The following is a 24,634-nucleotide window of genomic DNA, read 5'->3' as shown; positions in this document are numbered from 1 at the left end:
TCCGGACCGGCATCAGTGGATGACGCTTGGTGGTTGGCGAAGCGGAGAGCACAGCCACAAAAGAAATTACTAGCTCACCAATTAATAAAAACTTAATTTATGTTAATTTGCTGTGTTGTATTTGGTTTTTGCTTGTATTGGTTTTAGAGCTAATTTTGGTTTTACATAAATCCGATCGATTGATCCAGCGAACGGGTATGCAAATGATCCCTGGCTAAGGCGAAGGCGAGGGCTGGTGCAAGCGCTTACTTCAAATATCTCTCCCATCGATCATTCGGCCCGCGATGGCCTTTCGGATATGACAAGCTCCACTTTTGATCTGGCTGAAGTAAAAGTTTCCACTTAGCACTCCCCAGAAGTGTGGAGAGGGGGAGCGTCTCCCGCGTCGCGTCCCCGTTTCTAGCAGAGCTCTAACCGCAAACCCAGGTCCCGAACCGGTTCTGGATTTGGCAAATTAATTAATTTGCATCTCTATATGTAGCGGTTTATTCTTTATGGTCAAAGCGCTTGCCAACAATGCTTCCCATTTGCCTTAATGGCCATTTAAAATTTCACCCGAAGCCCCCAGAAACCGCGGATCGCCGATCTCCGATCGCCGCTCTCCGATCTAGCTTGTATTAATCTTATACAATGGGAACTGGTCGCTCGTCCTGATGTGATACCAGACACGCTGGCACCGCCGTACTACGTCGAAATGTCACCAGCTGGGTCTGGATCGGGTCTGGGGGGAGACTGAGATAAATAAGCGATTGCCATGTCATAACTCAGGCGCACGCGTGCTGGAGTAGAGATACAAAACGCTGTAGATACAATATCTTTTTGAATTTGTATGGCCCGTGTTGGTTAGCCTTTTCTCTTGGCTGCGGTTTCGATTCGATTCGTTCCGTTTCGTTTCGGTTTGGGTTGAGTGGATGGAGTGGATGGAGTGGTGCTGGTGTTGTGCGCGTTTAGCGACACGTGTTTCAAATGTTCGATGTGGTTTAATTCGTACAGACTGTTTGCGCTGATGTTGTGCCAATTTATTTTTTTTTGTATTATCTGAGCGTATAATCTATGGTTTGTTCAGCCTTTTAAATTCAAATTAGCAAAATTAAATGCACGCGTCGGAGCGAGAGAGAGAGGGACGGAGACGAGCTCAAGAAATATGATCAATTTGGACATTATATACACAAATTTATGGCCCAACTGGCGGAAGATTGATTTTGAAATTGATTTGATTTTGCTTTGCTTTCGTTAATTTTAAGACTCTTTGCACACTTGCACCTCGTTTTGCCCACCAAGGTGAGGATTATAAATTAAGTCGTTGAGCAAGTCATCCCTGGCATTAAGCGAGTGTTCCGTACTCTTACACATGCACCTGCATATGTATTGTGTGTGTGTGTACGTGCTGCAGAAGACACTTGCCGGCCGGCTGAAATCCGATCCCTCCGATCGGGCCACTTGAAGGTGTTGCCGTTGAGTACGAGTACGTATTATAAGAGTATGCCGGGGTATACGTATGCGTATGCGTATACGTATACATATGCGAATATGTATCCGAGTTGTTGTGGCCAAACAACTTTCGAATGAATTAGCACACAACTTTTGACAGAACACACATCTGTTTGTCTAACGATATTCAAAAAAATATGGCAAAGCAGAGCAGACCGTTTTGTAGGAGTTTTGGTCAAGGTAAGTTCGCGTGAAGTTATCCTAAGTTTCCTTTCGTTTCTAATGCACCAAAAATCGCACTAAAACCAACTGCTTTTTCAATATATCAAGATATATCTATATATATATGCATACTCGTATCTGTATTTGGCTTGTACTGTAGGCTTTTGATTGGATGCAGAGGTAGTGCCACAAATTTTATCAGCTGATGTAGGAGCGAAGATCATGGCGAGGCGACTCCTTTCACATACTCTTACATTTTGCCCATCTGATTCCAATCATTCAACGACCTCAACCTGAGACCCGAACAGATTTAAACTCATTTCTCCCTCCTCTGTTGACAGGTACAGGTTGCGATGGCGACTCGGGAAGTGCTTCCATATCCCCCAGGGTGCAGCTCCTGTTGCTGGCTGGACTGCTCTACATCGGTGCCGCCTTGAGAACCAAAGGAGTTTTCTAAAAGAAAACCATTTCGGGCAGTACCCACTCACACGAATACACACGAAATCACAGCCACACCCACACACCCACACACCCACACACACACACACAACACACACACCTAAAATTAAAACACATATATTAATAAAAATTTAGCAAGCGGAAGAAAACCCGAAAATGTTTATGTAAAAGTACGAATAGCACCCGGAAACGCAGATTGTGCAGCAAATTTGTTAACGGAAGAAGAGAAAACCTAGTAGAATCGGTTAGAGCCGATCCAAGGATAACATTAAATGGCGATTGCTGAACCTTTGTAAATTGAATAAAAAAGAAGGAAATTAGAGCTCTCTGCACCCCCCAGAAGAAGCCAGCTAAATTTTGCATATCACACGAGAGTCTGCCGAGTGGAAATTTGGCTGCTCTCCAGACCGGGAGACACCCAAATTGTTTTTGTGTAGTACGACGCTGACGCTAAATTGCTTGATTTGTAGGAACCTGGCCCAGAGACGGATACGGAGACGGAGACAGTAGCCAGTAGCCAGTCTCCAAACAGAACTTTTGATAATTGAAAATGTTTGTCCTGTCCTCGGGGCAGCCTGAATATGTTTACAGAGACTGGACACAGGAATGGACTTCCATTGGACCATTCCGATCCATTCCATTCGCCTGTTCGACAGACAAAACCAGACACTTTTTGCCAGAGGGCGTGCGAGCACAGCCACCACGCCCACACCCATCTTGAGCGCATTTAATGGCACAATTTTTGCTTTCAGTTCGGAGGAGTCCTTGTCGCCTAACGATATTTGGCCAAATTGCATTGGTTTCATATTAGGTTGAGGGGTCACTTGGTCACTTGATTTCGATTTGCTTTCCCAGGGAAACCACACAAATTGTAAGCACCCCAGATTCTTATGAGAACAACCAAGTGGAAATTTTTGGAAAACCAAACAAAACCAAACAAAAAAGAAAAGAAAACACATTTGTATTGTACAAACGATTGGCGTTGGTTTATCGGAAGAAAAGAAAGGAAAAATGAAAAAGAAAACGAAATCAATGGATAGATAAGATGGATGAGATAGAGATAGAGATAAATGAGACCCAAGTCCAGCACAACCCAAACAAATTTTTTGCAAAAATTAACAAAACCAAAACCAAAGCAAAAGCAAATTGATAAATTGATAAATTGTAATAAAGAATCGATCACAAAAGGAAGTTTAGCTTAGGGCGGGATAGAGGAAATATTTATATGGCAAAACATATCAGTATATTATATATATATATATACATATACATACAAACAAAATATATATACACGGAATATTGTATTTGTACTAAACGTTTTACAAATTGGCTTAGTGACAACCGGTGAAGAGGAAAAATTGAAAATTGAAAATTGAGAGATACAAAATAAATGATATGATTGGATAGTAATGGTAATTAGAAATTTTATACACTTAGTGAAATTGGATCAATGAGTAAACAAAAACAAATGTATTGTATAATGTATAATGATCAATAATGTATAATGAGAAACAGTGTACTTGGTATGTCTATACTCGTATCTATAAATAAATATTGTTCAAAAGTAAATCAAGAAAATGATAGATCATTGTCAAACCCTATAGTTCAGTGTGTGTCGCAGACTAATGAGCAAACCGTAATCGTAATCGTAAATGTAATCTGTAATCTGTAATCTGTAATCGTAATCGTAATCTGTAATCTGTAATCGTATTAAAGGCATATCAATATGTATTAACTATGAAACGAAAACGAAAACCTTTCGAAATTAACTAAGGTAAGCCACACTGATATTAATTAAGCTATTTTTATCAACTATTATTATAATACCACACCCTATCTGATAATACATAGATCAGAAAGTATTAGACTTATGAAGAACAGAACAGCAGCAGCACGACTAATGTAACATTAACTGTCTGCTAACATTTAAACGTTTTAAAACCAATTTAAAACCAATGAACAAAAAAAAAAACCTATTAAAAAAAAACTAATGTCTAAAAAGCGAAACCCAAATGAAATGATAATGTTGTGTTGTATTAGGAAGAATTGTTGTCGAGTCCTATTTGAGCGATGTTCGCTTTCCACTGTAGCCACTACGAAAACTTAATGACACTTAGGACACTGTAGGCTGTAGGTCAACGGCAGGTCAGTGGCAGGTCAATGGCAGGCCGCCTTTGATCGGATAATGCCTGCCATTCCGTCTCTGTTCTATTTGCCTCCGATACTACTCCACACCCAATGCTAGCACCGATAGCCACCACTTACTTCAGAACTCTCCAAATAGTTATGCAACAAGTGCACCGCGAAAACGAAAAAAACGAATTGTAGTTCCATTGAATCGAAGGAGAATCGGCATGGGAATGGGAGTGAGCAGATCCACAGGCCACCAGGCATTCCTAAGTTACAATCTACTTTAAATACTTCATAAAGAAATGACAGCCCAGGCCCACGAAAAAACGAAGCAAATACGACACTTTATTATGAGGACAAAACTTAAACAAAGGGATTTTTTAAGTACGAGTAAATGTGGACATTTATATTTTTATACCATGCAAGAAGAGAGACGAAAACGAATATGAATATGAATATGAAAACAAAACCGAAATTGCATTAAAAATATTAACAAAGAATGAACGAGGATTAACTTTAACTTTTTTTACTAAAAGAAAACTTTGTCTAAAACTGGGGGACTGTTTAAGTCCCCGAATAAAAATGTGAACAAACTCCAAAGAAACTAGCTTTAATCCCTCTTCCCTCAGTACCCCAACCTTCCCAATGATTGCACCATGTTCGCCTCAAAACAAAGTAAAAAAAAAAAACAAAAAACAAAAAGTAAATGATTAAAAAACCCAAGACTAGACTTTGATAGTTAATCCATTTTGTAGCGAGGAGTGGGCCCTGTTCGGAGGGCCAGGGCCTCCGGCAAGGCCAAGGCTGCCCGGGCCGCCCCCATTTTGGCCAACCTCCAGGCCGGCTGGGAGCGGGGCCCAAGCGGCAGCATTGGCTTTGGGCCCACTCGGGCCCAGACCTAGGGTTAATGAGTAGTAAGCAAAAGATATGAATTTAGTGTGTATTATGCCTTCTGCCTTTGACAAGAGAAACAAGAGAAACCTATTGAATGCACGAGAGTTCATTCCACGACTATGTTATCGTTATCGTTATCTCAATCGAAAAACATTTTTCCATTCCTTTCGCCTCACCCGAAGTTAGGAATATTTTTTTGTCATTTTGCATGGTTTTCGGCTCAAGCCAAAGAATTGACAATATAATATTTCGCCTTAGAATCAAAGGAGCAAACGAATGAAAGACAAAATTCCAAGTGTTATGCTTATAGATCTAAATTTTTATATATGGACCTGGAAATATGGACATTCCGCAGAGGCGAACCACTCGTATGCCACTCGTATGATTTACACAGTTTGTACTCTTCGTTGCGGTTCTTCCAAGCCATCTATATAGTGTACATACATAGTACCTATACTCACACTCACACACACACATACAATACACATACAAACACACATACACGTCGCAGTGTGCTTTTGCTGTAGTAGTCTGCCAATTGTAAAAGAATTTATACGAGTAAATAACACGGAAACGGAAGCACACACACACAAACACATTATGTATTCCAATCTATGATAATAATGAAAGCATGCTGGTCACACACACAAACACACAGACACACACTCACACACGATCAGTCTTTAATCAGATACGGCACACATTAGGCACCCGAGCAGGATATCGGATCGGGTTTGTGTTTTGTATAGACAACAACAGAAATAGGCATAAACTAATACAAAAACCAAACATAGTTCAAGTTTTTTGTTTGTTGTGTATTAAGAACAATTTAAAAATTATATCAGCTACGACATCTGATAATAAAATCGAATATAGGTGGTAGACAAACTCTCTGTACAATGTAATATGTTGATTGCTATACAATACAATAAAATACAATACAAAACAATACAATAAACTGTCGCCCACACCCACAAACCACGCCCTCAAACCACACCCACACCCACACCCACACCCAAGCAGAATCCGAAAGAGTATTATGAATAATAAGAAACGATACGAGTAAAACCAAAATACCAGATTACCAGGCACAGAAATGCATTTGAAACGAAACCAATTCTCACACTTAGCGTTAAAATAAGAGACAAAAAAAAAAGAAATAAACTTAGAGGAAGATTTAGCAAATTGAATACAGTTTTTTATGTATAAAATCAAATACATATCAATATATGGCCTATTGTTTATTTAGTTTAATTATATATACATATACTATGGATAGCAGATAACGGATATCGGATAGAGGATAGTGGATAGCGACACAAGCGGGCGCGGCGCGCAAGTATGGCTCTGATTTATGACTTTTTAAGTAGGCAATTTGTATAAATTAAGCAGCAAACACAAACACTAAACCAGGCAGAACAGAACAGAACATAACCGAACCGAACCGAAAGCGGGAAACAAAACAAATTGTGGCTAAATATGTGTTCTTACTTGTTAGTGGTAATAAAACAAAGCTAAAACTTAAAAGGTAAAAGGTAAAAGTATCTGTAACAAAAGTATCTGTTACATGCATAAGTAAAGCAACTTTAATTAAGCTGTTAGCTTTTAACCATGCCAAGCATTTTGCGTTGACTCTTCTCTGTTTTGACAGCCCATCGGACCATATACCATATACCATATACATACACACTCGTACATATGATTTCCTCAGATAAGCTTTTACCGCAAGTTGTAGTTGCCTTCAAATACACACACACCAGTAATATGTAATACCCATCCCGAGCTGGCATCAGCATCAGACACTCACTAAACAGAGCTAAGAATAAGAGCTAACTAAAAATAACAGATGCGACAGCTTTTGCCCACGCAAAAGAGCAAAAGTCAAGATCGAAAGCAGATCGAAAAATTAATAAATCGAGACTCATAAAGTTTAACACACACACACACAGACGCACACGCAGCCAGATGGCCAAATGGCTAAATGGCTAAAATGGCAGCTCAGCTCAGAGTTTGGTCCTCATCTTCTGTTTTGAATTTGAATATCGTTTGACGACGACGACCGACCCGACGCATTAGTATGCCTCGACCTGAACACAGCTAAAGCGGAACAAAAACAGAGTTCTACTCGTATTATGTGTACCAGTATTTGACGATGTTCACGATGTTGTGTGTCAGTACGTTGTTAAAAACTTAATTATAATTATTATTGTCGCAGAACTTACTTTAAACTAAAGCAGATGCGGATGCAGATGCGGATGCGGATTCAATGAGATGCAGAGCCTGCGCATTTGACACAGATACATATGCAAAGTATAATTGCTGTTTAAGATATTACCGTATATGAATAGATATATATACATATGGATTGAAAATTATGACATGAGCATACAAAATGTAGGGATCATTTTACTGAATATATATATATACATACTATACTACATATACTCGTAATCGAAACCAAAATTCTGCTAAACCAAGAAACCAAACAGAAAACAGAAAAAAGACAACACAATTAAATGCTAAATGTAATACGATTGCTAAACTCAAGAGAAAGTAAGGAACTACGAAAAAACAAAAAACAAAAAAAATGTAATGTGTAACCAGCATTAAAGCAACATAAAGAAACCAAAATTTAAGTGAAATTATATTACGAAATATATTGTATATCGGTACAAGATGAATATAAGAAAAATACAAACAAATAAAACTCATGTATCATGTACTAAACAAACCCGAGCCGAGCCGTTTTTATTTCCACCTCCACCTGCACGCCCCTCCCGATCCACAGACCATCGATCAAGCGGGTCTCGTGAATATATGTACGTCATCCATCCGCATCTTTAGTTGGAATCCGTTAGTTGGAAATCATCATCAGTTTCAGGAAGCTTCTACGAGTATCACTCTCGGTTTAGTGACTACTAATTACGGGCTACTCTGGCGTTACATTGAATCAATAAAAACCGAGATGAAAAACACCAAATAAAATCGCATATTTACGGCCGAAGCGACGGGGGCCCAAGTGAAGAAAACTTAATTTATGATGCAAATAAATTTACAATTATGCCCGTAAGCTCGCCGCTGCTTCCGTATGCCTGCCGGTGGTTGCTTTCAGGCCCCAAAATGCAAATTAATCAAGGCATATTAAAACGAAAGATGCCCCACAAATGCCCAGCATAGTTTTCCCTTCCCGAACCCAAGAACAAGACCATTTGTCAATTTGTCAGGGCTCAGGGTTGAGTTTTACGAGGGCTCGTAGTGTCGTTGCTCGTAATAAGCTGGGTGCTGAGCCATAGTCCACCTGAGCACTGATGGACTTCCACAGGCCGACTCTAACATACTCTTAAAGCAGACGAGAAGTTGCAACCTGAAAGACATTCGGCTATCCCTCAGGGACCAATAGGGTATCATTTAAGTTGTAAGCTCATTAAGTAACATATATTCATATTCCATTCCCAAAGAAGCCCGACTTCTCCGCTTAGTAAGAGTATTGGAAAGAAGACGATGCATTTTCATTAAGGGTTGCGACCCCAGAGCGGCTCATGGGGTTGGGTGGGGCAAGGCGGGTCGTTTAGCATAAAAGCAATTCTGTAAATGCAAATTAGCATTGCAGTCATCTCAGTCGGCAGTCGACAGTCGGCAGGAACTTTATTTGAGTACCCACTCGTTAAATCTCTTTTTATGCTGGCATATCTAATAAGCTTTATGCTCTTTCCCTGTCTTCTCTTGCAGCATTTGCACAGCAGATAACCCGTGTGGCAGCCTCAACGCTTGTCTATTTGAGGACCTGGCTGATCACGGCCTAAATGGAGTGGGACCTACTCTGCGCCCTTTACGACTTTTCGACCTAAGAGTTAACCAATGCACCTTCCAAATACTTTCCACAAGAAACCCAGAAACCAAGAAAAGCAACAGAAAGTCTGATTGAACGATAGTTAGGCTAAGGACTGCAACCTGAGGAAATAGTATGACTAGAGAGGCGAGAAGAGACAATAAAGAGGAGGATCTGAGATCCAAGATTTAGGATTTGAGACGAATTTAACAATGTTAATCCCAGGGCTTCGAAGCTGAGTACTTTTGTATGGCAGAGCAGAGTAGAGCAGAGTGCTGGACACCCTCACAACTCACTCACTGAATTCGTTGGATTGTTTGTTCGCAAATGTTAAATACGTATACTCGTACCAATAAATATGTTTCACTTGATTAGCTCCGAGTATTTCCGTTTTCAGCCAGTTCGGATCTCAGCGGCTATTACTTAGATTTAATTGATCCCCGGACAATCTCCAAGTGGAGTTAATCTGGCAATCGAATGGGCTTACACCCAGCAGCAGCAGCCTTCAACTTGGCATATGAATAATTTAAGATTCGGTGTATTAGTGAGTATGCCGTGCTGTGACTCGATAAACCAGGCAAGGCGAATCGATGAGCCATAGCCATAGCCATAGCCTCTGCGGGCACAGACTTCTTGGCGTTCATGTTCATGTCCATTGACCCAGCGTGTCGCGCCGCAGAAGAAGCACTCGTAAAATAGCTATCGGAGGGGCAGGCCAATGAAAAACTCCAGCTGGCAGAGGCAAAGCCAGAGATGGAAAAGAAAGAGTCGCAGCTTGCGAATTTTATTTGGCCAGGCCCCAGACCAGAGACAAATGAGCCAGCGCACGGCGGAGACAACCAGTCACCACTCGTCGTAAATCTCTGGTTCGGTTTGGCACAAAGGCAGCCAGCTAATTCTTCAATAGAAATATAACCTGTTTCCAATTATCGTTTTGCATTTGGCTGGGGCTTTCGCCAGGGTCCAGGCACCACCACGGGCAGCACGGGCACCACCACACCACCCGATGCCCATCTATGTATGGTAATTTTGGCTGGACCGTGTAGAACCTGGGGATTGGATGGCTTGTGTGTCTTTATGAAACAAATTGTTAGTGTCAATTAACATATGGGAGGGATGTGGCCAAATGATGTTCCGATGCTCTACAGACGACAGCCGTGGCACAGTGACGCACAGGCGATGGTAATGGGAATGGGAATGGCAGGGCCTTTGCTCTGATGTCTCTGAACTAGTCAAAATAGAAGGGGATTCCGCGGGCATGGAACCATTTAAAAATACTAATGACAGGCCCATCAATAACCGGCCCGGCGACTTAGTCAATTCCAATTAAATTTTCACAGCTTTTTGCGATAGTGGCACCCGCTTCTGCTCCGAGGTCACTGTTCCTGGCCCAGTGGCAGTCCACTTGGCAGTCACTGCCAAGGTACAGACACCTGTGAGAAGGTGTCAAACGGGCCGCGCTCATCTGAAACGAATTAGCAGACCTTTTCGGGGAAGATGAAGATCATGGTGTACGCCGCTGTCCAATGATGTCAAGCCGAGAGTGGGATGGGATTGCCCAACGGCACACAACCTCTACGAGCACTACCAGCTAACAATAAATAGCCGCATCTTTATTTATAATTTCATTTATGGCCGCACTAATTCGTAGCTTTGCCTGGGCCCTCGAGTGACTATCATGAGTAAGCCAATTGGGCAAATATTGGCCTGTGTGGCATTGGAGTTCGCGTGAAATTGTCAACCGATACGATACACCGAGGATACGCCATCACCGGCAATTGCGGTAATACCTTGTGCAAATATTTTGAACCACCTTCAGCGGAATCCACATACACTGCTGACGCAGTGGCCAAAAGCCGAGTTCAATGGAATTGTTGTGTGCTTGTGTCTCAGAGAAATGACCCACTCGCCTCGAGTTCACACCCACACAATGCCCCCCAATTTCTGGGTTAAATTCGCCGTGTAACATGTGCCAGCTGCACGGGCTGACTATATTCAGAGCACACGCGTCGCGCTGCGTCGCGTCGGCCCATGCGTAGAAGATTCATTGCCAAGTTCGTTGGCACTTCCGGAAGGTCAGACAAAGAGATAATGGCCCACAAATCATAGCACAATTGTGTGACTGTTTACAGAATTGGCCACACTATATTCGTATATAGCCCAGGGTCGATCTTTATCTCTATCGCTCTCGGAGGTTGACACAAAAGTTTGTCGCCCCTTGTCACATTTGGCCAGGCCAACCCTGTAGATAACGCATTAGCGTTTTGCGATTTGCATACGCTTCAAATCGCATTATGGCTAACACTTTCCCGGCCTCTCTCAGAGCACCAGTCGTTGGCAGGCGTGTTTTATAAGTCAAATCGTCACACAGATAAAAATGTCAGTAAAAATTGTGTGCAGCTGCGACAGTATCTGTTGTACAAATTGTATCCTCTTTGAGTAACGTTTTGGAATTGGCAAAATTTTAGTAAACACCTAGAACCATGCAGTGGCGTCGAGTGGAGAACTTTTACCAAGTTCTGAACGTCCCCGCCAATGCCAGCGATCAGGAAATCAAGCGCGCCTTCATCGAGCTGTCCAAAAAGTACCACCCGGACGCCAACAGCCAGAGCTGCGACCCCGAGCGGTTCTCGAGGTTGTGGGAGGCATATAATACGCTGCACAGGCCCAGCAGGCGGAAGCAGTACGACAACAGCTTGAACATAAAGCAGCAAAAGTACGTCCAAGCGGACATACTCCAGCATAACGTTTGCAGGGACTGGCGGCAGTTCCACATCCAGATGCGCAACAGGCAAAAGAGCAAATGGATGGGAGAGCGGATGGCGGCTGCACCTGTGGCCAGTTCGCTGCCCGTTAAATCGGCCGTGCAGCACCTGAGCTCTGGCTGTCGTATCGTTAACAACGGTGCAGCAGTCAGGTTCAAGTGGTGCTGCACTGGATTTAGCCTGGTCAGCGGACTCATCCTGATCTCCTTCAAGGTGTGGCGCGGCGATCCCTGGACGGAGCGGCACCCAATCCTGGTGGACTCGAGATCCATGCCACTTCGCCGAGCCGAGCCGCCCTCCAGCACCATGTTAGATCTCATGTGGGCATGTCCCTAGACCACCCACTGCCTGTGGCCTGTCACTTGCCTTGTTCTATCTTTCTACCAGCGTGTCGAGGCATCTCATGCATATGCATGGGACGCCTCTATTATTTTGTTAGATTTCTGAGCGAAAAATATATAAATTTGATCGTTAATTGTGTGAATCTCTCTTTAACTACAACATCTACCTCGCCTGCCGTCTGATTATGCATAATTTGTCATTCCGTCGGACAGGGCAGCATAACTGATCGCAGATCGGAGAAACGAGTTTCGCCCTGGCTGTGGCTACAACACGGACAGACAGACTGACAGACAGACAAAGACCGCTTCTAGTTCAGCTTTAAGCTAATTAAGAATTATGAAACTTAGCGCTTTTGCTTTTCATGTTACCCTACGCGAAAGGGGGCATCGCAGAAGGCTGGCGATGTTCGAGTGGATACCAATAGTGCTTCTGTTTGTGCTCAATATTGTTCAACGGATCTACCCTTTCAGATGGTATCCTACTTCCCTGTTCTCTGTGACGCAAGTACAGTCCTCTCACCAATAGAACTTCTGATCTGAAATCTATTCAGCGCGATCCCGTTCGGAGGGGCTGGTGGAACGCCGCTTCCGCGCTGCTTTTGGCCAAGCATGACCTTTCCTACGCTAGCCAACAGAAGATGGTCGGATAATAGATACATTTCGGCTTAAATATGTTCTATTATGATGCCATTAAATGGAACGAACAGTGGCAGCTGACGCTGGTGGACAGGCGGACTCAAGGCGAGCGACTGCCAACCTTGTAGGCTTGGCTTAATAACAACTATCAATAGGAGTCTTCGCTCTAATCAGTAAGAAGCTTCTGGGCCGACAATTTACGGCTTGTTAAGCCGCCGGACCCCCAAAGACCAGACCACCTGGAACCGTTAGTCAGGCAGTAATAATACGTATACGTATATGTATAGCTTTGTTAATTTGTCTATTGTATTCCCATTCCGTGTGCTGTTTTCCTGCCGTGTTTTCTGTCTGAAAGATATTGATAAATTATGATCTGTGCTTGGCTTTGATTAAGTTGTCGTTCGACGGGTCGAGAGGTTCAGGTTCGTTCTATGCATACGAATCGTCGGATGTCAAACGGATGGGAGACGAGATCAAATGCGCTGATATAGTTAACAAGCGAATTGAAACTGAGTATTCCACTCACAAAAAAAAAAAAAATGCAAAAATACCCAAACATAAATCAATATTCGCATCGGGTGTCGATCCAAGCGATCCGAACCGATCCGATCCGACCCGAACAGGGCGCATGCGCAGCGGAGCGGCGCGATAAAGAGCGTTAAAATTATGTTCTGTCGCCTGGCCGGGCAGAATAAATACATACGGCATACAGATTGGGTCCATAATGAAGCCTATAAAGAGCCGGGCGAAATCAGCTCAGCAGGCGCAAAGTGAAAAAATCACAAAAAATGGTCAAAATTTATTATACGCTGACGGCTTTTTAATGAAAATCGCTGGCTACCAAAGCGAATTAATGAAGGTGTGTGCGAATACATACCCATATCCGAGATTCAGCCTGAATCTCCCCCTGAATCCCTGTGTGTCCACCACTTTTTGAGCTCGTTTCTGTGCCTGTGCCGACAAAAGTTCAAAACGATAAAGAAACAAAAAAAAAGTCACACAAGCGTAGCCATGATCAGATTGATCAGCATATGAATCGGTTTAGCATAAGAATGAAAACGTTTCTCTAATGAAATTTGTTTATGGTTTTACGACAGCCTCCATTCATTCGCCCAAACACGTGTTCGACATGGCTTATTGACTTATTTTCCAACTCTGAATAACTATAAGTATGATTGAAAAACCTTACAAAACGAATCGATTCCGTGTAACTGGAAGTAGCTTCTCTGCCATTCCGATTCAGATTCAGTTTCCGATTCTGACTGCGCCGTTTCTTAATGGAGTTCTCTCACGCGCACAACTTCATCATAAACGCCATCGGCATGACATTTTAATTATGTTGCTGTCAAATTGCCTGCCGGCCCAGGCAGTCAGGCAGTCGGCCAGTCGTCCAGTCAGTCAGACAGTCTGGCAGCCAGGTTTCAATTGTAATTAATAATATTTTAATAACACTCGTACTCGTTGGCATCGCTTATGGAGGCCTGTGGGGCAGAGGCAGAGGCAGCTCAGGCGGGTCGCTAAGGCGCCGTCAAGTGCAAAAATTGAAATGTTATGGAAATGTTTTGTCATAGACTGAGATGAAATGGAGATGAGCACCGCGCAGTGAGTCATTGGCAGTGACAACTGTTTTGTGGGTGACTATGAAGTCGAGTGTCAGCTTTGGCCTAGGAAAACCTTACGCAAAGTCCATAGCCTATATTATAATGCAGAATTGCAGAAGACTAAACGTATTTTGTGGTCAGATCAATTTAGATATATATGCTATATGTATCTAACAGATACAGCAGTTGAAATGCTCTCATATCATACGCTTTCATCGAAAATTGAGAACAATTTGTATAGCTTCTGCGAAGCTGTGTTCCCCTCAACCTTTGCTTTTGGATTTACGAGATTTACGAGTTTTATCCATAATGCCAGTATTTAGTCCCCAAGTCAAGTGCTGGTCATCTCTGGCGCTCGGTCAAGATGGAGTGGAGCAGATCGGAGTGTTTATGCGGGAAGATTAATGGCAGCGGAAGCGATATCCGATGAGGCAACAAGGATGTGCTTGAGTGACGTTGATGTGGCCACTTGACACCTGCATTGCCGTCTCGAGTATTAATAACAATATTGCAAAGGCCAGTTATGAGCATCTACATAGGAAAACTGACGAATGTCAATATGCACGGAGAGTTCCGCAAGGCGATCGCTGAGATACTCGTCAACAAACTCGAACGGGGAATGTGACTGATTAGAAAAGTTATCAGCGACCTTGCGAGTGCGTTATTGTATCATCAAATGGAAAACCTGTGTTGGCCCCACTCTCCCCACGACATGTCTGACCTTATTGACAGCGATCGTTCTGGCTTTCTAACTGAGTGGAGGTGTTTTATGGCTATTTATATTTTTTTTTATATTTATGGCTTAAACTAAGCAATTAATTTATTCAGTCTTGTTTCGGGCCATTGTTTTATTTTACTTTCTTCATCTATATAATAGATGCACAATCAATATGTATACTTAGAATACGGAGAGCTGAAGAGAAACTCGTTTCTTAGCTATTTTTAAAAGATACTATTTCGAGCAGTAAGTATCTTCATAAAATCCAACACGGGCCAACTGGGTATCCACTGCAAGTCATACAGGCGCCACACGGATTGCCGCATGATTCAGGGGTCGATTCACTTTCTCAGCATAACTGGGTCGGGTGATTCACACTGACCGATCTGAGTGTTACGCAGATCCGCATAAATAATGCATTCGGCAGGATTTCGGTGAAAAGTGTTGCTCAGCGATAAGTCCGAGCTGGGGAAATGGCTACGGCCGCTTGGGTGGCAGCTGATGTTCAAATCAGCAGCACGCGCAACGCAACAAAGGCATTAAATTGAGTCATAAAACCACACAATGGCAACAACCAGAGGAACAACAACTTGAGGAACAGCAACAACAACAACAACAACCAGAAGAACGGCTACAACCACTTCGATATCAGTCGGATGATGCCAAGTGCTGTTAAATTGAGTTAAATGAGGTGTTGGGAATTTTTTACTTTGCTTAACATGCGCATAAATGTACGCGGCTATTCGCGGACAGATGGACGGATCGACAGATACTCCGATACGTACATACGCACGTCTTTAAATGCAAATAGTTGGAAGGAGAATGGAGTGGAGTGCTATGGATGTGGATGCGGTTGGAGCAGCAGAAGCAGAGGAAATCGAAGGCCAATAATGTTTGTTTAAATTTTAGCTGCATGTGTATTGCTTCAGCACAAATAAAATCACAGTGAGTAGGAAATGTACGCCACCATTCAGAACACAATACGAAATCGAGTGGAATAGGAAGGGGCAGGGTGGGGGCAGGGCGGGGGCAGGGCAGGGGCGAAGCAACAGCAAAATGAACATCGGAGAACGTGTTTCGGGCACATGTTTATTTCATATTTCTGTAAAGCATAATTTTTAATATTTATGTAGTTTTCGTGAAATAAAATAAATCAGCGGGGCAGCAGAGACGTCACTGCCTGATCACTGATCGCTGGACCCTGGGATTGGAACTGCAACTGGGATTGGGACATGGACATGGACGTTCCCCCTATACGAACCGAAACGAAACGTCATGTGTGGCATCCGAATGGGTAAACGTGGAGGTAGAGGCACTAAAACGAGGTGAAATAACCAGAACCAGTTAGCAGTTGCCAGTTGCCAGGCGAAGATCGCCTGGGATGGTATATGTCCATGTCCATGCTGCTGGGGATGCTGGGCTGCCGGCTCAATCGTTTGTACTTGTTAATGGCTTTGTACGCGTAATTATTTTGGCAAGAAGTCAGATTGCCGCCCGGTCGCGAACCGAGGCGGAAATGCGGACATGGAACGGGAGGACGAGTACGAGTACGAGTACGAGATGTGAACCGATGTGAATGTGCACCGATGGCCCAACTTTATCTGGAACCCGACTGGTGAAAGGATCTGGCGGCATTTGTTCTGCTGCTCAGCGCTGTGTATTTAATTGGGTGTTTTTATTGGTTTTTAATGATACGCGAAATGATCGAAGCTCCGACTGCGGCTGCGACTGGACTCCGCTCCTGGCCGCAGGGCACCTGCTGCTGCTGTTGTCCCAGTCGCCCTCAATGCCCCATGCCACGCCCCGTGCGCAGTCAAGTGATTGTTGCCGAACCAGCAGCATGATTGATATTGGGTTCAATCTGCTCTTACTCTTTCCCTGCCCTGCCCCTGTCTTTGGCTCTGAGGGGCAATTATTCAAAGAACCCAGATCAGGGCCCGGCAACATGTTTCCAGCAGCATGTTGTCAGCAGCATGTTGACAAGTCGCCACGGCAGTGGGCGGAATTCCCAAATAACTGGCACAAAGTTGAAAATTTTGTTGAGGCAAATATGAATTATATTTCAATATATTCAAAGTATCATCCCTATATATGAAAAATCAATAAGTGCTTGAATTAGCTGTACAATAATAATTTAACATAAATTGTTAGAAATAGTTAAATAGTAGAATAAATTAATATAGAACCCGGCATTTAGTAAGAATTTTATCAAAATAAGAATTCTTTATCCAAATGTGTTGTTTATTTTTATATTTACCACTAATACATTAAAATTACCACAAAATAATCCATTCCCTTAAAATTGTACTACTTTATTTATAGCTCTCATAAATTTCCTTTGTGATCACGAATACGCCTTGTAGCCATGTATGGGCTATTGGGGTAGGCGTGGTCAAATGAACTTAAAGCTTTGTTTTAATATTTAGAGTGCTATATTTATCAAATATACCAAGTTTCAGCTCGATATCTGCTTCATTCGACTTTATGCCACTTATTTGGGAAATCCGCCCAGTGTGCACTGCTACCGCGACTGCGACTGCGCAGCGCCTGCTCTCGCTCTCCCGCACTCTCGCTGCTCTGTCTCTCCACGCACTCAATCAGCAGGTGCTGATCAGCAGCTTCTTCGAAGTCGGCTCTGTTATCGGCAGCGACGCCGCCCCGGCATCGGTATAAAAGCGTCGGCGCCGAGCAGCCGCTAATCAAACAGACGACGCCTTCAAGTCTAGCTGCACGTACACGAGAGTGGAGTTGGAGTCGTCGGCAAATTTCGTGGCGCTTTTTCGGTTTCTGGCAGAACGGCAGCAGAGTCTGCCCCAAAATTGTGATACAAAAATTTCCCACCAAATTCAAATCTAATGCTAAGTGTATGAATCCAATATAACACTGTCGTACAAGAAGAGGTTATATTTAGTCGATAAGAAAGTGCCCAACAAGTGCGGGTATCCAAAAGAGAAACGAGTGATACAAATCAAATAAAATAAAATCATAAATCAAATCCAAAATGATGCAGCACAGTGCTTTGGTTCTGTCCACCATCCTGATCGTCTCCTGTGGAGCGGCACTCGCCTGCAATGGAAAGATAATTGGTAAGCCTCCCACGACACGTCCATCCCGAGCGGACCCACCCAGTACCCAGGGAATATGGGGTGCTTAAGCAGTGCCATAGAGAATAGAAGTTGAGTGCATGCCTGGCATGCATAAATAGAGCTCCGATTGTGGGTGTTTTTTTTTCTAGTTCAGTTTGTACACGTTTTTGCCATTTATTTTGTGGTTGAAGAGCACACATGGTAATGGGCAAATATTAGCCCACATCGTAGTATAGGCGAGCGTTAGAACTTATTTATCCCGGACAGGTGTCCGCAGCCCTACATATGTAAATGCTTCTTAGCACGTTTGGCGGGTCTATCCAAAAATCCAAAAATAGCCACCAACGTTGGCTAAAACGAGTCGCCTTTCTTCATTTTATTAGGTGTATTGCATAATAAATAAAATAGTTTAGAAAAGCCACAAGCGATGGCGGCATATTACTTAAGAGCCACCCGAGGGGGAAACGGAAACCGGTTCAAATATCAAGTTTATATAATATTTATCAAATGCTGAGGTTGAGCTAAATGTATTTTGGGTGGCTGACCTGTCAACTGTCGGCCAAGTGAAGTAGAGGCCAGTCAACTCCTCAGATCAAATCAGTCGCCTTGCAGAACCCTTGCGATCCGTTCCGATCCGATAAATTCGGTCTAACAATCAAGCGAAACAGAACAGAGACACTTGTGTGCGAGTATCTGTCTTAAAGTATGATTAAAGAGCTTATTGAACTGATATTCGAGATTTGGTTTTATAATTTGGCGGAGAGCACTGGCGCCAGCACAAAAATATACAAATCACTCGATTTTAATGGGTCATTGCCGCTGGCAGAGTCGGATCAGGAATCAGGAATAGCAACGTCTCAAAATGACCAAAAACAATCGTTTTAATGGTCTTTGTTCTGCACAGGCCCAGCCCAGCCCGTGTTGGCCGAAAAAACAAATTCCTGCCATAAAAACGAGATGAAAACAAAAACAAAAAGTTTTTATAGTGCGCGTGTGCGTCGCTGATTGATGATTGCTTTTATGCCTTTGTCTTCGGCTCGGAGGTATCTCCATCTCCATCTCCATCTCCCAGCACAAATCATTGATTTCATTGATTCCTATGTCTTACGATACGTACGATGAAAAATTTCACAGTTATACTCGGAGATACCGCTTCTCCAATGGCACCACAATGGTATCAGAGCTGTTAAGCCCATACTGGCGGCTTAAGCGTTTTGCTGCGGCATCAATCAAAAGCGGCCAGTGCTAATAATGTAATTAAATATGTAGATACGCAACGGACAACAGGCTGCAACGGCTACAAGCAAGAGGGTACAGGGTACAGGGAACAGGGGACTGGGAACAGCGGACAGGGTACAGGGCTAGTTGTAGTGATAATCAGTGAATGATAAATGAAACTGAAACGGAACATAAAGCATAACTATGAAAATTAACTCGCGCTAAATGCGGCAGGGATTTTTCAACGTCTGGCAGTCCTTGCCCCTGTCTGCGGCCCTGTCCTGGCCACGACATGCTCAAGGTGAAGTCAACGCCTGGCCACGACGAAATGCAGTTAAGCACTTGTTAACATATTGTCGGCATTTGGCTCTGGTCTCTGGTCTCGCAGCTCGGGGCTCGGGTCTCGGGTCCGGGGCCAGTTTCTACAGCAAGTTCGTTGCCTGAGTCTTTCGACAGCGAGAACGGGGGGCACAAAATTATTGCAAGCTGTTGACGTTTCGTTGTCAACATTATCTCCATCAGAGGCAACAGTCACAGGCTCTGTTCAAGCCACAGCCACAGCATCAGCCACAGCATCAGCAGCACTTTGTTTTGTCTTCGTTTTATTACCGGACTAAGAATATGTAAATGCGGCGGTTGCGGAAACTGATCGACAGCTTTATGTGCAATTTGTCAGCGAAGGTAGTTCACAAATTTGCATAGCGCCTCAAGTTGCAGCCACAGAGGGGCACCGTGTGCCCCGTGAGCACTCGGGCGTGATGCCTCCGACGCGAGCGCACAGCTCTGGACAGGGGACAGGGCCCATCCGCAGCTTGGATTTCCATATTGATACAAATGTAGCATAATTTGACAGCTGCGGTCAACTCGGAGTCTTCGGTTTTGAGTCTTGCCATCGCTCATGGGCTATTTTTAGTCGCCGTCCGAGTGGCAGCTCCAGGCCAGCTTCAGTCCAGTCGCCGGCCCAGTCTCTTTCCCAGACTCGCGGCCAGCCCAACCTTGGGAGCGTATTAAGATTAAGCTAAAGCAAACGCCGTGTTTAACATTCTACCTTAAACACTTCTCGGCTTTGTTGGCCAACAGCTGTATTGACATCTAGACCCATATTTGTGCGAACGGCAGCAAAGCGAAGCTGCAAATTATTTACCCTCCGATCGGCGCTGCGACTGGGCGCGTCAAGTTGTCTGACTTTGAGTCTCGATCCGACGACTCTGACAGACACGTCCCGGCACTTGACCGGTCGGGGAGATGCCATGGCCACTCCATGGGACCAAGAGTTGGAGAAGGGCCACAGATAGAGACGGAAGCCCAGGCCCTGGCCAGAGCGGAGCGGACCTAAATGCTATCACGTCTCTCGTGGGCAATCAGCGCCCATCGGCTCAGCCATTATTATAATTATTAAAAATTATTAAGCGCGCGTAATTATTTAAATGAAATGGGGCAGCCTACCCTCTGGTCTGTCCTGGTCTCTTCTGCCCTGCAACTGGCAACTGGGAACGCCCCTCGCGAGGCAAGGACCCATTTCCGCAGCGCAGTTCACGTGCGCCTTCTGTGGACGCAGCGTAATTAGCACCCCGGGCAGTTCTGCCGGAGTCCAGCGATCCCATCCCCTGACACACTTCAAGCAAAAGTCATGAGTCAGGCGCCGTAAGCCCACGACTTTTGATAAAAGCCAGATCAAAGATAGATTCCCATATATTCCTACACACAATCGTAAAAATTGGCTAATGGCAATGCGCTGGCTTTTTAATTGACGCCTTTGAATAGCACGCGCCGCGTCGTTTTTGGTTTTTGCATTTCATTTCGTGGACTTAGAGTTTAGAGGCTTAGATGTTCTGTGTTCTGTATTCTATTTTAATGGCCAAACATTATCGAAACCGGTCCGGGGTTAGCGGCTAGCAGCTAGCGGCTTGCGGCTTGCGGTTGCCTTAAGGAAAGTGACACAAATGTCTTGTGATGTGTGCGGGTAACCGGCTCGTTACATAAAGCAAATCGTGGACAATTCGGAGCACACGTAGATGGCTCTGCGGGCAAATAATTAAAATATGTAAAACAAAGGCAGATGTAAATTTCCGAGCGCGCTCGAACCCCACTTGGGGTTTCTTCCACCTGAAACCGAATCGGATGAAATTTCGGCAAATATTAACTCACTTCAAACCGGCTCAGAGTCGGTCGAGCCGGGCTACGTCAGAAGGAGAAACACCGCCTCGAAGAAATCTACGAATTCAAAATTTTAATGCAAACAAAAATAGAAATGATAACATTCTCCTCGGCCCCCAATCGCTGACCGTGGCTCATGCATATTCTCATATTCTCCGCAGGCCAAGACCCGTCCCCTAATACTCGCACTCGTAATTTATGCAAATCTCGACCTAATCATTTCAGCATCGGGCATCACGGCGGAAGAGAGATCAATCATCATGCAGGAACACAACCGCCTCCGGCAGCTCGTGGCCACCGGACGCTACCCGGGCCAGCCAGGAGCGGAGAACATGCGCGAGATCGTCTGGGACGACGAGCTGGCGGCCAGGGCCCAGAAGTGGGCCGATAACTGCCAGTTCCGTCACGATCCGCACCGCACAATAAGTAAGTTGTCAACCCCATGCGAAAAAACCCCTTTCCCCCATCCCTCACCACCCGAACTCAAGACCCGGAGGTGGAATCCTTTCCCGCATACCATTAGGCACGGATATTTCGGTTTGTGGTTTGCATGCAATGGTAATGCTCCATACGGGCGGACACTTATCACCGGAATGGAGTGGAGTAATCTGAAGACCTCTGGCCGATAAGGATCCACCCTAATGAGCCTAGTTCTTAAGAGTCGTCATCTTTTCCATACTCTGCCTGCACGTTTCGCTTTTAAAACACTAAGACTAACCCCGATCACGCCCCAGCACCTGCATCCCCCACATCCACGCTGCCTGTTCGACAGTCCTGAAAAAAAGGGAGTTTCACTAATCTGTTTCCCCACGTGTGCTGACAGATCGCTTCACCATGGGCCAGAACTTGGCCATTATCTGGAGCACGGCGCCGCTGGACGCCGACGACGGGGACTTCCCCTCCCGCATCCAGAGCTGGTTCAACGAGGTGCAGAAGTACTCCTTCGGCGACGCCTGGTCCCCCAAGACGGGCCACTACTCGCAACTCGTCTGGGGCGAGACGAGCCTAGTGGGCTGCGGCTACGCCGAGTACAAGGATGCCAGCAAGTACAACAAGCTCTACGTGTGCAACTACGGGCCGGGGTGAGTGCGGACACGATCCATTGCATTGCGTTCAAGGAGCTAATGGCATTCGATTTTTCCTTGCAGTGGCAACGTTGTGGGATACAATCCCTATGAGGTGGGGAAACCGTCGTGCTCCACCTACGGCATGAAGCCCTCGTCCAAGTACCAGGGTCTGTGCGCGGCACCCGGAGCATCACCGGCGACCAGCAACAGCGTCTACGGAGGCAACACCATTGAAACGTATGAGTACAGCAACGGCAACAGCAACACAAACAGCAAACACAATAACAACCAGCCGACTAACAACATTAACAAGAGCCAACCCACCTACAACCTCAACCGATTCTACAATAATCCCAAACAACCCTCTGCCAACCCCCTGTCCCCCTATCCCACCCACCCACAGGCAGCGGCGGCAGCGACGTCCGGCGGCAGCTCGTTTGGCACCGCCTCGCGCGGCGGCAGCCACGCCTACACTACTGAGGCCAGTCAGCGGCAGCAGCAGCGCCAGCCGGAGCCACCGGCGCTCCAGTCCGGCCACTACAAGCACAAACTGGAGGCGTACCGCCCCTCTGCGGCCGAGTTCGAGAAGTCCGTACACAAGCATACCATTCTACGCACCTATATAGAGCAGGCGCAGGCTGCGAACCAGAATCGGCAGCAAACGCAGGCAGAGGCGGTGGCACAAGCGGAGGTAGAGCAGCAGCAGGAGCAGGAGCAGACTGTGGCAACTAGCACACGGAAGCCGAGCCGCGGCTGGAGCCTGTTGACGTGGCGTGGCTGAAGGCTGCCATGGAGAAGAATGTCTGTCCCCCCCACTCGTATGCCGCACAATGTATTAGGCCCGCGCCCCCATTAATAGCTACTATGTAGTGCCATTAGAAAACCACTGAACCACCATCATCGATTCTGACCCCACCTAGCCTTAGCCAATTGTAGGTTCTTATTTAAACATGCACTCTATGCCCCACAATCACAGTTCAGACAACTGCCATACGACAATCCCGAATTCCTAGTGCTGTAACCGCTGTGTAAATTATTTATACCGAAAATTGTACGAATTTTGGCTGCCTGTAAGCTCACCAGAAGGCGGAGGAGGTCGGTTCACCCAGACGAATGTTTGTATCAAATGTTTGCTACCCCCTAAACTGTCATCCTGTTAACCAATCGATCGGCATTCAACATCAATCAGCTAGTTGTAGTATTGTGTTCAAGCAAATAAAACAAGAATATTGATTTGTAAGCTAACGCGTTTTATTTAAAAGAAATCCCTTAAAATTCATCTGTTTTTGGAGTATTTTCGAATGTGGGAAAACAGAGTATTATGTATATAAATTGTAAGGGCCTGAGAGAACAGGCCCAGTAGCTGCTTTTAATTGGTTTATAAATACCAAAATGTTTTGGTTCTAGTCGATGTAATATGATTTTTGAGTGGGAAATCATACAGCTTGGAAACTCATCTAGCTTTTACAACTAAGCCGCAAATAGCAAGCAACACGAGAAATTCGGATATGACATCCTAGTGGAACCACTAAAATTATCCGCAAATATTAACGCCATGCCTTAGACCCAACGAACAGACAAAAGCTGCTTGAATTTATGCCAGGCCAAGGCTGACTGCTACAACTGCTAGCCCATGCAAGCTGCAAAGAGCTCCATGTTCCACTAAAGAGCAGTGCGTAAGAGTATTAGTGAGAGTGTGGCAGCTAAGAGAGCGCTGGTCGAGCTGCGCATGCGCTGACGCTGAATACTCCGCTGAATGGTACAGACCCTGGAGAGCTCACAGCTGGCATGTGGCATGTGGGTGGGAGTGTTGACGAAGAGAATGCGGCACCCTTCAGCTGGTGCGACAAGTGCAGCAAGACCCACACGCACAATTAAAGCGACTGCTTGCCTCATGACAAAAGAGCAAGGCAAAGCTGGGAAGAGCGGGGCAGCAGCAGGAGCGGAGCAACAATCCAAATGTTGCTAATGAGCCTCAATGGCAATTGTATCTAATTTGTGTGCTCTGCTTGCGGAATTTATCACGTGTGAGTGTGTGGGTGTGCTGGGAATCCTTGCACCAGCTCAAGGTCGTCCATGT

General features: G+C 44.9%; 3 protein-coding genes across 7 annotated transcripts in view; all 3 read left to right on the top strand.

Annotated features, from left to right (window-relative positions):
- LOC108156800 (acetylcholinesterase) overlaps nt 1-9,336 on the top strand; it is a 40,744-nt gene extending 31,408 nt beyond the window's left edge. For 3 of the 5 annotated variants that reach the window (XM_017288483.2, XM_017288482.2, XM_017288481.2), the window contains one exon: nt 1,995-7,724. In XM_017288483.2, coding sequence (XP_017143972.1) covers nt 1,995-2,110 — 116 coding nt within the window. In that variant the 3' untranslated portion in view covers nt 2,111-7,724. Of the gene's footprint in view, nt 1-1,994; nt 7,725-8,865 lie in introns of those variants that run through there. The other 2 variants (XM_033389090.1, XM_033389089.1) reach the window with 2 other exon arrangements.
- A 1,976-nt stretch (nt 9,337-11,312) lies between these two features.
- LOC108154434 (chaperone protein DnaJ) lies at nt 11,313-12,205 on the top strand. Its single transcript, XM_017284704.2, has one exon. It carries the CDS (start codon nt 11,449-11,451, stop codon nt 12,064-12,066), a length of 618 nt encoding a protein of 205 aa, XP_017140193.1. The 5' UTR covers nt 11,313-11,448; the 3' UTR covers nt 12,067-12,205.
- Nucleotides 12,206-17,729: 5,524 nt separating this feature from the next.
- Nucleotides 17,730-23,794, top strand: LOC108157698 (venom allergen 5). Its single transcript, XM_017289867.2, has 4 exons — nt 17,730-18,112; nt 21,713-21,913; nt 22,311-22,569; nt 22,636-23,794. Exons 1-4 carry the CDS (start codon nt 18,028-18,030, stop codon nt 23,333-23,335), a joined length of 1,245 nt encoding a protein of 414 aa, XP_017145356.1. The 5' UTR covers nt 17,730-18,027; the 3' UTR covers nt 23,336-23,794.
- The last annotated feature ends 840 nt before the right edge of the window (nt 23,795-24,634 follow it).

Source organism: Drosophila miranda, chromosome 2 (genome assembly GCF_003369915.1).
Source record: "Drosophila miranda strain MSH22 chromosome 2, D.miranda_PacBio2.1, whole genome shotgun sequence".
Lineage (NCBI taxonomy): Eukaryota > Metazoa > Arthropoda > Insecta > Diptera > Drosophilidae > Drosophila > Drosophila miranda.
This window is presented reverse-complemented; position numbering and strand designations above follow the sequence as displayed.

Excerpts from the sequence above, each read along its gene's own strand:
- LOC108154434 (XM_017284704.2), top strand. The coding sequence starts at position 11,449 with ATGCAGTGGCGTCGAGTGGAGAACTTTTACCAAGTTCTGAACGTCCCC.
- LOC108157698 (XM_017289867.2), top strand. The coding sequence starts at position 18,028 with ATGATGCAGCACAGTGCTTTGGTTCTGTCCACCATCCTGATCGTCTCC. Across the intron at positions 18,113-21,712 it reads CTGCAATGGAAAGATAATTG|CATCGGGCATCACGGCGGAA; the intron begins GTAAGCCTCCCA and ends TAATCATTTCAG. Across the intron at positions 22,570-22,635 it reads GTGTGCAACTACGGGCCGGG|TGGCAACGTTGTGGGATACA; the intron begins GTGAGTGCGGAC and ends TTTTCCTTGCAG.